Source organism: Heterocephalus glaber, unplaced genomic scaffold, assembly GCF_053883595.1.
Source record: "Heterocephalus glaber isolate CG9 unplaced genomic scaffold, H.glaber_assembly_v1.0 deba00001600, whole genome shotgun sequence".
NCBI classification, from domain to species: domain Eukaryota; kingdom Metazoa; phylum Chordata; class Mammalia; order Rodentia; family Bathyergidae; genus Heterocephalus; species Heterocephalus glaber.
The window spans coordinates 22,830,774-22,848,827 of NW_028258372.1; the positions used below are offsets into that span (position 1 = coordinate 22,830,774).

Sequence of the window (18,054 nt, forward strand, 5' to 3'; positions counted from 1 at the left end):
GATTTGTATTATTAAATAATTATATAAACATTTAATCCAAATGTTAAGCAAAGTATAGGATTATATTCATTTAAAGTATTTTTGTGTGTATATATGAACATGCATGCACACACACATATATATGTACACATACTTTTTTGTGTGTGGTGTGGGTTGAACTCACTCTACCTCTGTTCCACACCTCATTCCTAAAATATACTTAAAAACTATAGACACTTTAACTTTCAGTAAATGAAATATTTTCTTGACCTGTATGGTGTACTTCATGTGAAAACATTAAAGGTCAGGGCTGGGGATTTAGCTCAGTGGTTCTGGCGCCTGTGTTGCAAGCACAAGGTCCTGAGTTCGATCCCCGGTACCAAAAAAAACCCCCAAAAACAAAACATTAAAGGTCATGGAATTTTTGCAGATAAGCAATACTATGAACTCTGTAGAAGACTTGAATTTGTAGTGTTAATTAAATCAGAATAGGTATTTTCCTCACCAAAATATCATGCCATCTAGTAATATTTCAACCATTTAAAAAAGTAAGTCAAATGGAAAATAGTCTCGAGTTTCCCTCCACTAGTTCCAAATTTTGAAAATTTAGGCACTGCTATGCTATTTGTTATCTTATTAAAAAGAATTTTTCCTATTTCTAGATTCTTCCTTGGACATAAATAGAATACAGCCTATATCAGTACTAAGCTTCAAGAAATGATTTCTTCACTATATCTTTCGTGTTTGTACAACTAGTTTTTGTCTGATGGACTTTTGTATTTATGATTTTGTTATGTCTCAATTATATTTATTAATTCAAACTTAAATATGTAGACCTTAATAATTAGAAAAATAGTTTTTTAGGAAATATCTGCTAGTCACCCTTTTTCCTAAATTAGATAGACCTTTCCAACATAATCTCATTATGCTTTTTTCTGTTTGTTTGATCTCCAAAGTGATTATCTGGTTTATTCAGATTTCTACTAAATCCAGGTCCATCTCACTTCTACTTTGAAACAACAGGGCCAATATTTTTATACTTAGTTCAATGTTAGCATTATAGTCAGTGAATGTTTTAGTCTTTTTATGGTAATACCTAAAACTTGAGATTTTGCTTCTTCAGAATAGGGGCTGTTGTAATATATTACTTAATTAGGGGACAGGGGATTTAGCTCAGTGGTTTTGCTGCCTGCTGTGCAAGCACAAGGACCTGAGTTTGATCCCCGGTACCAAAAAAATAAATAAATAAATAAAATATATATATATATATATATATTACTTACTTGATTTAATATACCTTAATAATTATATTTTGATTCTTTACAGGTAAATAAACATGTCACATTTACTGCCCAGGAACTCTATGATTGTGTTTCTCAGACTGAGTATCGGTGAGTCACATTTGCATGCAGATACATTACTGTAACGAGTTTTTACCATATTCAGCACCACTTGGTGGTAGTAAAGAGTTCTTTTTGTCTTTTCACTACATTGAGATTCTTTTAAAACCTTTATTAGTATGAAATATTTATTATATACAAAAAAGTCTCTGTGTGTGTATCAGCTATAAGGTTTAAAGTGGTTTTCAAACTTTGGACCTCAAAACTTAAAAACCCATACATATATATTTTTTTTTTGTTTTTGCTTTGTTTTGTTTTTGTACTGAAAATTGAACCAGAGCCTTCACACTGAGCTATATATCCCCAGCCCTTACCATATCACCACCACTTTTTTGGAGACAGGTTCTCACTAAATTGCCCAGGCTGAGTTTGAACTTGTGATCCTCCTGCCTCAACCTCTCAGAGTAATGGGATTACAGGTGTGTGCCACCATGCTTGTTCCATTATATTTTAAAAATTGTTACAGACCCCAAAGAGCTTTTCTTTATGTATATCATAGCTACCTATATTTACTGTATTAAAACTTGGAATTGGGAACTTTAAAATGTTTGGTTCATTTAAATACAACAGTGCTACATGTTAAGATAAATATAATTATTATGGAAATGTTTTTACCAGAAATATATTGTATAAGTGGCATTGTATAGTTGGTTTTTTTTTTTTTTTTCAGTACTGAGGATCAAACTCAGGACCTTGCATTTGTGAGGCAGGCTTGACACCACTGTGCTATATCTCTGGCCCCTTGGGATTGTAGGTTTTTTTTTTGTACCGGGGATCAAATTCAGGACCTTGTGCTTGCAAGGCAGGCAGGAGAACCACTGAGCTAAATCCCCAGCCCAGCATTGTACAGTTTTGCGAATCTCTTAATGTCTAACTTAATATAAGACAGCTGAATTCTCCTGCTTTTGCATTCAGTCTGTTACAATAATCACGTCATTGCTAGAAAACTATTCTTTACCTTTTGGAGAACAGATCAAAAGACAAATAGTATCTTAGTCTTATTATGAAAATAGCCATGACCTCTTCAAAGCTGCAGTCCCTCCAAAAGAGTCTTAGATTTCCTGGGGTCTGAAGACCATGTTTTGAAGAGCAACTGGTATAAAAACTATCCCTGTTCCTGCCGTTCAGCTTACAACATAGAACTTTATCCTTTTCTTAACTATATCCCATCTTCCATCATCTCTCTAAAATTCACACCTTTTTCTTTATAGTTTTACTAAATATTATGTACAACAAACTGTTGATTTATTTTGCCTGTTTTTGAACTTAATGATATCATATTGTATACTTTCTTTGAAATAATTTAGTTTATAAAGCATTCATATGTAACAAAAATACTATAAATCTGGTTTTTGTATACATGCGGCATAGTGTGAAGTCCTTGCTTTGGTCTGAATGTTTTTGTTCTCCTAAAATTTGTGCATTGAAACCTAATCCCTTATGTGACAGTATTATTAGAAAATGGGGCTTTGGAGAATGGGCTTAGTTCCTTTATGAAAGAGACCTCAGGGTGCTACCTAGCCCCTCTGCCATGTGAGAACACATAGAAGGTACTATCTGTTAGGAAGAGGACCCTCAACAGACACTGGATTTATTAGTACATTCATCTAGAACTTCTCAGCTCTATTTCTGTGAGAAATAAATATCTGTTGTTTATAAGCTACTCAATCTGTTTTATTAAAGCAATTTGAACAAATGAGACTATCTTTCAATTCTAGGCCTAGGTTTTGAAAAAAAAAAATTAATGAGTAGCAAAAACTTGTTTAACTCCTCAGTGTTCCTCTCCAGCTCCTCCCTCTCATGTTTTGTTTTAATCCAGCGTCGAGATTTATCCATGCATCTAGTACTAGTTGGTTACAGTCAGTTCTTTTGTGGTAGGGCGCATATGCATTCCTAAACCTGACCACTGCATTTTACAAAATCAGGCAGTAAAAGCCACACGGCTATGGGAAAAGTGAGGTTAGAGATATAACATAAAAAACTTCATCAAGGAGATATTTTTTAGAAAAGATAGAATACTAATAAAAGTGGCATAGTTTTATACATGTTAAATGGCTAAGAAATACATAAATGCTATAAAAAATTTGGTATTTTACCTGCTGTGTAATATGCCATTGTATCACTAATCCATAATGCATTTGCTGCTTGTAACTTAAGTACCTGTGTGGCAACATAGTTTCATAAGCAAGCCTAGGGACAGAGTTAATTATCAAAATGCTTATACTGTTAGAACTCTAGATTGATAAATATGTTTGATAATATTGAAGACATAGGGTTGATAATCATATACAAATGTTACAAAACAGCTATGAGATTTTCTTTTAAAAAAAATTTTTTTTTGCGGTACCAGGGATCGAACCCACAGGACCTTGTGCTTGCAAGGCTGTCGGTGGCACCACTGAGCTAAATCCCCGGCCTGAGATCTTCTTGAAGTAAAATATAAAGTCAGTGGGCTGTATAGATCTATTGTAATTGGGGGAGAAAATGATTTCTAATCATAATATTCACTATCAGTGAATGAATTTTATTCTTATTTGTAGATTTTTACTGATAATGTACAATTAAAGATTTATGTGAGATTTGTAACAAAAATATGTCTTCCATCCTTAGCCATGTTTTTGAATGCATAAAAGCTCACTGTAGATAACACAGAAGTCATAGCCTCTGGTTTAAGTCAGATGTCTAGAATTATTTTGACTTCAGCTTGCCTTTTTTTTTTTTTTTTGGTACCAGGAATCAAACTCCGGTCCTTGCGCTTGCGAGGCAGGCGGCAGAACCACTGAGCTAAATCCCTGGCCCAACTTGCTTTTTGAATAGTTGAAATTTTTTTGTTTGGTTTTAGTTTGGTTTTTGGGGGAGGGGTAAGTTACGTGTTCAAAGTTATTTTATTTTTCTCTTTTTTTTTCCTTTCCACTTACTACACCAGGGATTTGAACATGAAATCAATTAATAAACTCTCTCTTACATCCAAAAGGATGATATTGAAGATAAAGGAAATATATTTAATGTATTGAATGCATTGAAAGATGGAAGTTCCTGCTCAGTAAGCTTTTGGTTAATAGCATTTGGATTTGCTACTCTTTTTTAAAGAAAAATTCTTTGTCAATTTTTAATTTTTAAAGTGAACAGTACCTTCCATACTAAACTGTGGTATTCATCGTAATTCATAACCTTCAAATAAGCTGCCAAAAGAGAAATAGATTTTTTTGACTTCATTGATTCATGTGAGATACAAGGCCAAGTGTAGTAGATGAGAGGTGGTGCCCTTTCCTTTTTTTTTTTTTTTTTTTTTCCCAATATGGGGATTTGAACTGAGGACATTGCACTTGCCAGGCCGGTGCGGCACCACTTAGCTACATCCCTGGGCTGCCCTTCCCTTTTGACTTAGGTAAAAACAGAGGGACTTAACATAGATGTAGATGGAATCCTATAGGAATGTTTAGGAAAACAAGTATTTAAGATATATGAAATGGCTAATCATTGTTTTTGATCTTTGGAAGTGTTGTGAAAGAGGTGATTGTTTACCACACAACATTTTTGCAATGAGGAAGTGTGAGGTATTAAGAAATATGTCTGTGCCTCTGCCTCCTGAGACAGAGCTCCAAAAACTCTTGTAGATAGGGTTGGTAGGAGCATCTTTTGTTCTGTGGTTTGGTCTTTCATCATCGTTTGCTTTTTGATTGCTCATTGCTAATGTATAGAAGTAGAACTCTCTGTATGTTGATCTGTTACTTCATAGAACTCTTTTTTTTTGGTACCAGGGATCTAACTCAGGACCTTGAGCTTGCGAGGCAGGTGTGGTGCCACTGAGCTAAATCCCTGGCCCTCTTCATAGAACTCTTAATGGCCCTGGACTATCCTGGGTGCTTAGGAGCATCTTTTGTTTAATGAAGTGACTCTTGCTGGGCTCCTGGGAGAAGAAGGGCTGGAGATTGAGTTAATAATTGATCATCATGTCTGCATTATTGAGGTCTTTCTAAAAATCCTGAAACTTTGGGGTTTAGGAGCTTTTGGGTTGCTGGATACCCCAAAGTGCCTGGAGGATAGCTCACCCAGAAAGGACATAGAAGCCTATTGCCCCTTCTCACATATCTTGCTGTGTGCAACTCTTCATCTGCCTGTTCACTTGTATCCTTGGTCATCTGACTTTTTCAAGATAGGGGATGCCCTGCAATTCTGTATGAATTTTAGGATTAGCTTTTCCATTTCTGTAAGAATAGCTTTTTGGGATTTTAGTAGGAGTTGTGTTGACTCTGTAGATCATTTTGGAGAATATTACCATTTTACTAAATCTTCCAGTAAATTAATATAGTATCCCTTTCTGCTTATTTTGGTCTTCTTCAAATTTTTTTGGTCTTTTGTTTTAATATACACACCTGTGTCTCTTTGATTTAATATACTCCTAAGTACTGTTACGTGTGTGTGTAGATGAAATTGTTTTCTTTGTTTCTTTAGTTTGTTCATTGCCAGTGTATAGAAATAGGACTGGTTTTTTATTGTGTTGATCTTTTACTTTGCAACTTTGATAAATTAATTCATTAGTGCTAACATCTATATTGTGAATTCTTCAGGATCTACAAATAAAGATAATTTATATATTTCCAATATGGATGCCTTTTATTTCTTTTTCATGGTGAATTGCTCTGACTATAACTTTCTATACACTCTTGAATGGGAGTGGTGAAAGAAGGCATCCATATGTTGTTCTTTATCTTAGGGGTTTACTTTCAATCTTTTATGATTGAATGTGATATTAACTATTATATGGTGCTTTTATATTTGCATTATATAGGTTACATTTTTCATATGAGATGTACACGTTAAATGAGTAGAAAAGTTCAGAGATTTGTAAAATAAATATCCAATATAGACTTTCTTCTTGTACTTAGGAAGAATTTTGGAAAAACTGCCTTAAATATTGGAATGAAGTTAATTCACTGCAACCATGACAGACTTGGTCAAATCAAGTTTGATGCCTGTAACAGGAAAATTTAGACAGACAGTGGCTGTTGTTATGCAGAAATCTCATGAAACAGCATTTAATTACAAAACCAGAATCACCCCCTAGTTTTGAGCTCCATTCAGAAAGGGTCAGAAACTGGGATAGTTTTGTTGGAAATATACAAATAGGAACACAATAAGGGGTACATAAAGTATTTGTATATTATCAGAGAAAAAAAGATGTTTTTGTTTTAATTTGGGCAGACTTGGATGGTTTTTATAGGCCCAAGATAAAGGAAGAACTTTCTTGCTGTTAGATATCCAAAAGTGTAATAAGGTGTCTCTCACAGTTGTGAGTGTCCCATCACCAACAGGTGAGATGACTCATTGGAGATAATGCAGAGTAGCAAGCAGGTTTGTTAAGGTGCCTCCACATCTAATAGTTGTCATTTTCCATGTAAGTCATGGGGAAAAAGAAATCAAGAATTCCTATCATCACTAATAACCAGTCGTACTTTTCTCAGTCAGCAGTGATAACTTGCTGCATGAAACAAATCTGTAGTGGGTAATCCATTTTCAGAACACTGACTCATGAATAAAGAAACCAAATGCTACTGGAATGAAAAGAGGAGATAAGAGTTTCCCTCATAATGCAGGGGATTAGAGAGGGAAAGAAAGTGAAAGACACAGAAATAGATTCAAAAGTATAGTTACTGAAGGAATTTTTTTCACATGTGGAATAAATAACTAGGACAGAAGTAGGGGCTGGCCTTTTTTGTTTCATTTTTAAATTTATAAGAAAACATTTTTATCTCTGCCAACTTGAACCTCTTGTGTTCCAAAAGTAAATTTTTAAGTAGTTGTGAGGAATTGGCAGCAACGTAACACTAGTTTTAAGTTTTAAATATTGGAATAAGACTAGGGTAACTCAAAGCTAAAAATCTGATTTTAGTCAGTCTCAGAGAAACCACATATCCTTAGGAAATGAGGTTGCTCAAAATGTGTATTTATTCTGGTTCCTTCCTTTCATTCAATCCTGAGTTCTGACTTCTTCCTTTGTCCTACATGAAGGGATCCATCACTTGGGAGGGAAAATGGAAGGAAATACGTAGTGGCTCTGACAGCAATGGACATGGCTCAGGGCCACTCTAAAAGCCAAGGAAATAATAAGAGTCTAAATGTAATAGTAAAAATGACTACTATTTCTTGAACACCTCCTGTGCTAGAGGCTGTACTAGACTCTGAGTGTTCTTCTTGGACTTATATAGACAATTTCCTAGTAGATTTATAGGTTAAAAACAGATTGATGTCCCATAATATGTAGGGCCCCATTACCTTTTGAGAATCTGTTGGCTTAGGTGAAGTAACTGTGATGGAACATATCAGGCTTTATTTCCTGCTTTTGCACTTGTGGTTTAGGGTTACTAATACACATTTATTAACTGCTAGGCAACTTGTGCCAACAATCTTTTTTTTTTTTTTTAAAGTGGCAACTCTGTTAACTTCTTATTGCTTCTAAATGCCTGTTCCTCATGTGTCCTTTAGTCCATCTACTCTTTAACTCTGAATCCAGATGAGACAAAATAAAGCTATCTGTTTCATGGTATTGGTTAGATAACATCTTAACCTAAGCCCCTCCTGTGTTAGGAGAGTAAAGTGGAACTAAATTGTTCAGGCCCTCCCACTGCCATACAAAGAATTATGCATCAGCAACTCACCTTTGCTTATTGGCAGCAGTCTGTCATGGGAACCCTTATTTCTGAATTTTAAGAATTGTGCAAAGGTTTTTTCCATACTGGATAAGAATCTGTGCAATTAAGTGCTTATCCTCATGTTGTTTTGTCTGTGCTAAGAAATCATAATTATTGGTATTTTCTCATACGTTAAAAATGTATTTCACATCTCAGCATTATCCCATCATATGTAGAATTTTAATATATCCAAAGAAATAGAGTCAGTAAGTTAAAAAGATATCTGCATGCTTGTGTTCATTATAGCCTTAGTCACAATAGTCAAGACATGGAATCAACCTAAGTGCCTGTCAACTAAGGAATGGATAAAAAATATGTGGTATATGTACACCTTCGAATATGACAGCCTGAAACAGCAACAAAAACAAAAAAAGGAAATGATTTGAAACAACATAGATGAACTGGGGCATTATTTATGTTAAGTGAAATAAGCCAGGCAAAGACATACATACCACGATTTCACTTTTAAGTGGAATCTAAAAAGTAGAAGTCTCACAAGTAGAGAGTAGAATGGTCGTAACTAGGAGTTGGGTGTAGTGATAGAGGACCAACTGAGATGTTGATCAAAGGACACTGAATTTCAGTTAGGAATAAGTTCAAGAGAGCAATTATACAAGCTAGTAACTAGTTAATAAAAATATATTGTGTTTTTGCCAAGTGTGGGGGCACACACCTGTAATGCCAGCACCCTTTAGGCTAAGGCAGGAGGATAGTGAGTTGGAGGCCAGCTTGGATTACAGAAGAAGACTATCTCAAAAAGTAGAATTGTATTTTTAGAATCAAGAGTAGATTTTAAGTGTTCTTATCACAAAAATAAGTATGTGAGGCAATGCATAATCAACTCACTTGAAGCATTCCACAATATCATGAACATCAACAGAATATCATATTGTACACAATAAAAATAGAATTCTTATTTTGCAATCAAAAAAGAAAAGAAACCCAACTAGCAGTGATTTAACATTTATTTTTCTCCTAGGGAAAAGTTAACCATTGGATGCCGCCAACTAGTGGAAATGGAATGTGCCATGCAGCAGTGCAACGCATCTGTGTACATGGGAGCCAAAAACCAGGGGATGGTGTGAAGACACTTTCAGCTGTAGGACCTAAGTGCTGTAACTTTATAGAGAAATTGCATTCCCTTTTTAACTTTAGAGGCATTTGTCTTCATGAGTAACAGAGTGATTTTTGACCTAGCCACTTTTGAACCAAACCCAGGAGAAGTTTAAGAAGTATTTCCTAGGTAAAAAAGTGACTGTGTTACTGACAGTCTCATTAATGCTCTAAAAAGCTTAATGTATCCTTTATGGAATAAAGTGTGCACTCAGCTTTCCTGGAGTGGACAGTACCTTCATATCTTGGTCCTAATTCCAAGCCAGCATCTCTAAGGAAAAGAGAGCCATCTCTCTTGTCCTCCTAGGGCAGGAGCCACTGTGGCAACTGAGGAATGCCCTGCGTATAGTATTAGCATCTGTCCCAGTCCTGAGTATGAGCATGTGACCAGATACTGCCAAACCCTAAAAATTAGGACCTGACCATGTTCACCACATTCCACAAATGAAATCTTGTCCAGAGTTGTTTTTTAAGTAGACGTGGTAGAAATAATAACACTACCATCCCCACCTCCCTCAGGGTAATAGAATTTTGACTTCAGCTCCTGCTTCCTGTATAAAGCCTCTCCTCTGAGCTTGTAACTTTTCAGTGCATTTCTAGTAGGGAAGAAAAGGGTAACCCCTGTGCTGAATTGCCCTTAAATGCGAAGCAGCCTGAATTTTTGGAATTAGGTGGCAGTGACTGATGTTTGCCACTAACTAAAGACAAGTGTTTAATTGACTTATTTGTACAGTAAGTTGGAAATCCTTGTTTGCTGAAATGTATTGGGCTTTTGTTAACACTTAGATAAAATCAAATTTGGCTTTGTTATAAATGTTAATTTATTTTTAAAAAGCAATAAACTTATTTTCATTAACTTACTGCTTTTCATTTTACTTTCAAACAGTGTTTCTGAAATGCATATAAGGTATGATTATAAAAGTGACCTCCAGTACAGAGAACTGATTCAGGATGTTCATTAGTAGTTGGTGTCAAATCTGCTAAGCTTTGTGTTTGCCATGTTAGGAAACTGTGCTACCACCAGGTGTGGGGCTCAGTGCTGCTGAGGACATGGGCCACTGGGTGCCCCGGAAGCTTCAGGAGAGCATCTGCACTCTTCCCTTGTCCTCCGAGGACCCCAAATTACATGTGCCTCATAAAAGAACTTCTTAGATCTCCACCCCCCAGCTTCTTCTAGTTGTTGCTGAGTTTTGTTTTGCTCTGCCTCGTTGCTTGCATCTTTTTTTCTTTTATCTTTCATGAAATTCCCTTTTATTCCTATCACTTTCATACTTTACTTTTTTTTTTCTTTTTTTTTTGGTACCGGGGATTGAACTCGGGTCCTTGAGCTTGGGCAGCAGGCAGCAAAACCACTGAGCTAAATCCCTGGCCCTCATACTTTACTCTTATGTGTATGACTTTTAATTTTCTGTTGTTGTATGGACTTTATCTTTGTATGTCTTTTTCCACATCAATTTGTGTCATTTTATTTCAACTTATTTTTTGAGATGTGCAGATGTTCTTTTTTAGTTTTCTAGTCTTTAATTTGCTTTAGAAACATTGTTTTAAAATGTTTTAGCTTTTATTTATTTTTTGGGTACCTGGGATCGAACTCAGGACCTTGCACTTGCCAGGCAGGTGTGGTGCCACTGAGCTGAATCCCTGGCCCTTAGTTTTTATTTCTTTCATTCACAGCTTCCCCTCCTTGATCTTAAACTTTATTAGTTTTGTACTTGTTCTCCAACACAGGGATTGAGGGGTCCTTTTTCTCCCATCTTCTACTCTGTCTCTGGCTTCCCATTCAGGGTTGTGGTAACTTATTTGACTCATGTATCATAAGCCCCACCTTAAAGAACATATGTAATTTTATAAGTGAAAGAATGATTATGTCCTTCAAAAAGGAACTTTGAAGTTTAAGATTTCCGTTGTTCAATATGTGTAGCTAATGTGATTGGGTCAGAAGCTATCATAAGCATGCTGTGAACCAGAAGGGACTGATGGAGAGTCAGTCATACCAGAGGAGGAACTTTGAACATAATACTCTTGATCTTGTTATAGCAAGGAGCTAGTGATAACTGTGAGAGGTATCCATGATGTTATTCTAGCAACATGCCGTGCTTAGGTACTTGGTGCCATTTTACTAGCCTAACTTGCTTTTACAAAAAGTAGGATATCCTATGGAGGATCCTGTGGTTTGGAAGTTAGTTAGCCAGCTCTTACTGTATTTAAGGTCAAGGAAAAGTGGCTGAAGTACTCCACTGAGTCCTCTTGATAGGACCTACACTGGGCAATTGTGACTGCAGATTAGAACTTCACAGGTTAATTTCACATTCAGTGTGGATCTTTTTTTTTTTTTTTAATACCAGGGATTGAACTCAGGCGGCGGAACCAATTAGCTAAATCTCTGGTCCCTCAGTGTGGGTCATTTCCTGTCACATGAAAGACCAGGTGACAGGATAGGTTTGAAGTTGTTTCCTTGATATTTTGAACATTGTCTTAAGGAAGAACAGAAGTCCTTTCTGGGTAGATGCGCTTATTTAAATGGTGTCTCGCTCAGGTTTCAGAACCTAGGTTATAGTGTTTGCATTCCTGGTTTTTAATAATTCCTTAACCCACCTGTTGGAACCCTTTTCACTCCTTGCCATTATGGGTTGGGATAAATTTACTTTTTTTTTTAGACAGGGTCTTGCTATGTAGTTCAGGCTGGCCTTGAGGTCATGTAGCCCAGTCTGGCCTTGAACTTGCAGTGATACCCCTGCTTCTGCCTCCTAAATGCTGGGATAATAGGCATGTGCCACCACACCCAGCAAATTTACCTCAAAAGGAATATCCTCACTACCAAATACACCTTCCACTCTTATGAAGTGATTCTGCTTATAACACTTGTGATTTAGAGACTGAACATGCTAGTCACTCTCTTATTTGGTGGCTCTGAGGCTATTTTGCTAATAAATTACCCACTATAATGAATATAACTCAACTCCTTAAGGGCAGGAACTACAGTATCTCTAGTATCTAATTCAAAGTTTTGGTCAGTGTTTTTGACAAACTAATGTGAAATACAACATTCTGTACCAGCCAGAGTTTGACTTGAAAGCCCAAATTTGTGACATGTGTTGAGTGAAAAGCCACTCAGTAAACTCAAACCAATACATCTTGACTAGATCAGCTTGAGTTGTGCCCCGCAAAAACATTCACCACCTGGAGTCAGTACCTCAAAGTGTTGGCCATTGACTTTCCTGATGTTTTAAATGCTTCTACTTTACAAATATCTGTCTCTACATCCATGGAGTGGTATATTCTTTGTATCTGGCTGTTAGTGATAATTGGCCAACCTTAGGATTTTAGATTGTTTTGGTGGGGCCATAAGATAGGTGTGATGGTTAATCTTGTCAGTTTGACTGGATTGAGAAACACCTAGTAAAGCACACCTCTGGGTGTCTTTGGGTTTCCAGAGATTTGCATGTGGTACAGCAAACCAAGGAGACCCTTCCTGAATGTGGGTGGCACCATCCGGTACAGTAGGCTGAGGGCCCTATGGAAAAGCAAGGGGAAGCTTGCCAGTGCTGTATCTGCCTCCTGCTGCCCTGAGATGAATGGATTTCTTCCACCACTATCTTCAATCACATTTTTGCCTCACCGCAGGCTTAAAAGCAATGAAGCCAGCTTACCATGAATCTCAACCTCTGAAACCATGAACCGAAGTATTTCCTTTCTCTTGTAAAGTGTTCTCAGCTATCTTCTCTTGACTGCAGAAAGCTAACACAACAGGAATCCTTTTAAATTCTGACCTAGTTTGGGAGGTGGGTGGGGAGCGGAAGGGGAACATGAAAGAACCCAGATGTGTCATGTATATATACCTACTAAGATGACTATAAACTTATGTATTGCAAACATGTACTAATAAAAATTTTTTTAAAATTCTGATCTCCACACTCCTAGGGCAGAGAAGGTGAGCTGCACAGGCGCCAGAAGGGTGCACGCCGCCCCCCCCCCCCACCGTGGAAATGAGAAGACACATAAATAAGCCTCAAAAACAGACTTCTGGATCACCTACAGCAACCCCAAAGGGAAACGAGATGGAACAATCTGATACTTAACCACCTAGACTCTCTGAACTGGCAACAAAAGAGGATCTGGGAAAAATGAAATCAGAAATAATTACTCAGATAACAGGAAAGATTGTGCTCACGGTGCAAGACATGATTAATAAATCTAGAGAGGACACATAAAAAAATAGAGGATCTGAGGAACATGATAGAATCCCAACATAGGAAACAAATGGAATCCATAAAACAGATGCAAACAGATTTCTAGGAGATTAAAAACTCCATTGAAAGTCTGCACAGCAGAATGAACCAATGTGAGGATAGAATTTCAGATACAGAAGATAAGATTCCAATTAGTGACCAGGAAAAGAAAAATTGCTTTAAAGTTTTAAGGGAACACGAGAAATCAATCCAGCAGCTGCTAGATGATGCAAAGAAGAATAACATAAGACTGATTGGAGTCAGTGGAGAAACAGGAGAGAGTGCAGATGACATAAGAAAACTCCTCACAGAAGTGATGGCAGAAAAATTCCCAAGCAGGGGAAAAGAACTTCACATACAGATAAGTTGAGGCATATAGGACTCCAGCTAGCCTTGATCAAAAAAAAATCTACACATAGGCATATAATAGTTAGGATTCCAGAAATCCAACAGAAGAACAAAATTCTACAAGCAGTGAGAGAAAGAAACAAGTCACATACACAGGAAAGCCCATCAGAATCACGGCAGACTTCTCAATGCAAACCCTCAAGGCAAGAAGAGCTTGGAGTGATGTATTTCAAGCCCTAGAGGAAAACAGCCTCCAACCCAGATTGATGTACCCTGCAACACTATCTTTCAAAATTGATGGAGAAATAAGATAATTTCATGATAAAGAGCACCTCAGGAACTTCATGAATACCAAACTGGCACTCCAAAAAATTTTACACAATACCCTAGGAAATGACAATGAGGATCACAACCCCAGGAAACCCAGCAGAATGAATCCATTGGGTGTGACAAACGCAAAGGGGGAGAATCCAACAAAAAGAAAAAGTCATGACAAGGCTTTTAAAACTTTTAACTTCATCTCCCTAATGAGTGTATAATTCAGTCTTGTTATTGTACTGATCAGTATTTTTCTGATTCTAGAGTTGCACACCATTCCTTGTGCTGTACTGGCTATTTATCATCTTATGTCTACTTTTTAAGTGGGTTGTCTATTAATGAGCTGTAAATGTTCTTTTTCTGGTCATAGGTAATATGCATTGTAGATATGGTCTGTTGAAGGACTTTTCATTTTAATGATGTCATTTAAAGTTCTAAATCTTGATGGAATCTCATTTATCAATTTTTTTCTTTTATACATCATGTTTTTTGTATCCTAGGTAGTTCTTGCCTACCCTAAATTCATAAATTTTCCCTTATAATTTCTTCTTAAAGTTTCATTCTTCTAGGCTTTCTTATGTAGGTTCATAGATCCCTTCAAGTTATTTCTATGTGTGGAAATAAAGGGTTGAGGTTAATTTTTTATATGCGGATACCAGATGTTCTAGTGCTGTTTGCTGAAAACACTCTTCCTTGGCTCTTGAATTGAGTTTATATTCTATAAAATGCTAATGTTAAATAATCTTTCAAAACTCAGTGGACCATATATGTGTGATTCTATTTCTAGATTCTGTTTTATTCAAATTATCTATATGTCTTTCCTTACACCAACAGTGCCTTGATTACTGTAGCTTTAGAAGAAGTCTTAAAATTAGGTACTAAACATCTTCCAACACTTTTTTTTTAACTTTTCTAGGTCCTTTGTACTCCTACATAACTTTTAAATTTCAATATCCAATTCATTTATAGCAAATATACACAGACCTGAATTGTTATATATACCTTGTATTTGCTAATCCTGCTAAATTCAAATACAAGTTCTAGGGGCTCCTAGAGATTTCTTAGTATTTTCTCTGTAGATCATTTCATCTACATATAAAGATTTTGCTTCTACCTTGCCAATCCTATCCTAATCGTGTCATTTTTATTGCCAGACTATTTTGGTGGGGACTAGGTTTCAAAGTTTAATGGACAGATAAAGAGTAAGCGTATCTGCCCTTGTTCCCCACCTTAAGGAAGAAGCATTGTTATCTTCTCCATTCACATAAGGCGTTCTCACTGGAAGTACGGAGTACATGTCTTTAGTCTTTTGAGAAGGTTCTGTTCTACTTCTAATCTCCTGATAGCTTTTACCATGAACAGCTGTGGAATTTAGTCCAATACTTTTTTTCCAACTAGTGACAGGATCATATGGCTTTTTCCTTTCCTCTGTTAAAATGATGACTTTTGGGGGTGGATCTCCCAAAGCTGAACCAAATTTCTGTCTATGTCATACTTTTTTCTTCTATTATCTTTATCCAGTTTTAGGATTAGCACAATGTTAATTTCCTAAAATGAGGGGAGAAGTGTTCCTTCTTTTATCTGCTTTAAATGTTTGATATAATTTATCAGTTAAAAAGTATACGAGCCTGTCATCATATAGGTAGGTTTTCAAGCCAGGAGTATACTTTAATAGGTGCTATTCAAATTTTATATTTCTTCCAGAGTTAGTTTCATTAATTTGTCTTGCAAGGTACTTCTTAGGAAGTTGTCAAATTTATTTCAAAACAGTTTTGAAATACGCTTTCTATATCCTTTTTTTTTTTGGTACTGGGGATCGAACTCTGGTCCTTGCGCTTATGCAGCAGGCAGCGAAACCACTGAGCTAAATCCCCAGCCCCTCTATATCCTTTTAAATTCTGTAAAATCTGTGGTAATGCCTCCTGGGTCTTGATATTTTAATTTTTAAGATGTGTAATTGATATTGTGTAATAGGAAGTAAAGGTCTACGGGGGCAGGGGACGTGGGAGGGGAAGGGAAAAAATGAGAAAGGGAAAAAAATGGAAACAGGATCTTTGCAAGTGGGGAGGAGTGCAGGGGGTGAGGGGAGGGCAGGGGAAGGGGGAAAAATAAGAACCAACATACTCATGTAATGGTACAAGATCCCAATGATTTATGTAAATGTCTTGATTTCGTTCAATTATTGAAATACTGAGGACAGATTCTTGAGAATAACCAGTCAGAAACCTGGCAAGCGGGCACTTAACTCTGAGCTACTAGCTTGGTTCAATGTTCCTAACTGCAAACCAACTTCAACTTCAGTAGACATTCCTCCCCCGCCCCCCCATTCAATCCTTTCTCATAGCCTTTGGTACTCTGCTAGACTAATGGTTATGGCCTGCAGGGTCAGTGACAATGCCTCCTCAATTGTGATTACTAGAGAGGTAAAAAAGGGACATATCCTTTTTAAGCCTGCTTCTCTGATGATTTAGCATTTTTGGTTAAGCTACAGAAAAATTCTTTCTCCAGTTCTGTAGGTTTTGTTAAACAATCATGTAATCAGCAGCTCATTCAGTATATAGAAATTTCAGCTGGGCATGGTGGCATACACCTGTAATGTTACTTGGTAGACTGAAGCAGGACTACAAGTTTGAGGCCAGTCTGGGTAACTTAGATCACTCTCAAAGTTACAAAGGGGGTTGGAGTTGGGAATGTAGTTCAGCATTCCCTGGGTTCAGTCTCCAGTACTGTAAAATAAATTTAAAGCCCTTTTGTAGTTAACTCCTGTGCCTGCCCACCTTAAACCACTGATACATTTGCCAACTCCTATTTTCCCTTTTCTACAATAATACATACCTGGAGCCTTTTCACTTCACATGCTGTTCATCCATACTGTCCACATTCTCTTTGTTCTTTAGTATTCCACTGCATGGTGTACCAACCTAACTAATCCACCAGTTGAAAGGTTACTATAAACTACTCATGTCCATGTTTCTATATGTATGTGTTCCATTTCACTTTGATACATGCCCACAAATGTCACAGGATGTTAGAAATTGTGAAACTTTTTTTTCCCAAAGTGCTTACAGTAATTCTACACAGTACCACCAGTGCATCAGATTCCAATTGTCTTCTCACTTTGGTTTTAATTTACATTTTCCCAATGATTTGTTATTGGCCACTTACTTTTTTCTTTGGTGGACTCTTGTTCAAATATTTACCCATTTTAAGACTGGGTTGTTAGGGCTGGGGCTGTAGCTCAGATACAGGTCTACCATATGGTAGGCCCAGGGTTTTGATGCTCAGTAATGTAAAACCAACCCCATTTTATTGTCTTTGCAGTACTGAGGGTTAAACCTAGGCCTTATGCATGCAAGGCAAAGTACTCTACCATGAAGTACTCTACCATCCCTCTGGAGACTTTTCAGTTTTTAGATTTCAAGGACCAAGCAGGCCTTGAATTTCTGATTCTTCTGCTTCAGCTTTCCAAATAACTGGGAGTAAAGAGACATATACACACCATCATGCCTAACTTTTGAGTTTTCAGAACTGAAAATATAAATCCTTCCTCAAATACTTTTCCAAGCACATACCTTTAAAGGCTTAGTATCTTTTTTTAAAAAAAATAGGGTCCATGTAACTTCAGGTTGGCCTTGAACTCTCAGCCATCCTCTTACCTCAGCCTCTTGATGTCTACGATTATAGGTGTGTACCACCACACCCAGAAGGGTGTTAAGAAAAAGAAAATACTTGCTTTAATACAAGGATTATCAGGATCTGGAGCAATTTTAGTGGACAGCTGGCCTTGTAAATTATTAGTTGACTAGTTGTATTTGATAGATGTGAAATTTTAACTAATGTAACTCATTCCCTCAGAAGTTTCACTGCTCAAAGTATTCTGTGCGCCCTGATTTTCCAGGTTAAAATTTTATTACAATACTGTTTGCTCACTCTGAGTAGCCACCTTTTTAGACATATGCCCCTTTTAGATATATT

At 36.8% G+C, this 18,054-nt stretch overlaps 1 protein-coding gene across 1 annotated transcript in view; it reads left to right on the forward strand.

Annotated features, from left to right (window-relative positions):
* The window catches only part of Swt1 (SWT1 RNA endoribonuclease homolog), a 97,016-nt gene extending 87,661 nt beyond the window's left edge, over positions 1–9,355 (forward strand). The window contains 3 exon segments of the mRNA XM_087194432.1: positions 1,306–1,370; positions 9,051–9,141; positions 9,143–9,355. Of these exon segments, the coding sequence (XP_087050558.1) occupies positions 1,306–1,370; positions 9,051–9,141; positions 9,143–9,181 (195 nt within the window). The 3' untranslated portion in view covers positions 9,182–9,355.
* Positions 9,356–18,054: the final 8,699 nt, after the last annotated feature.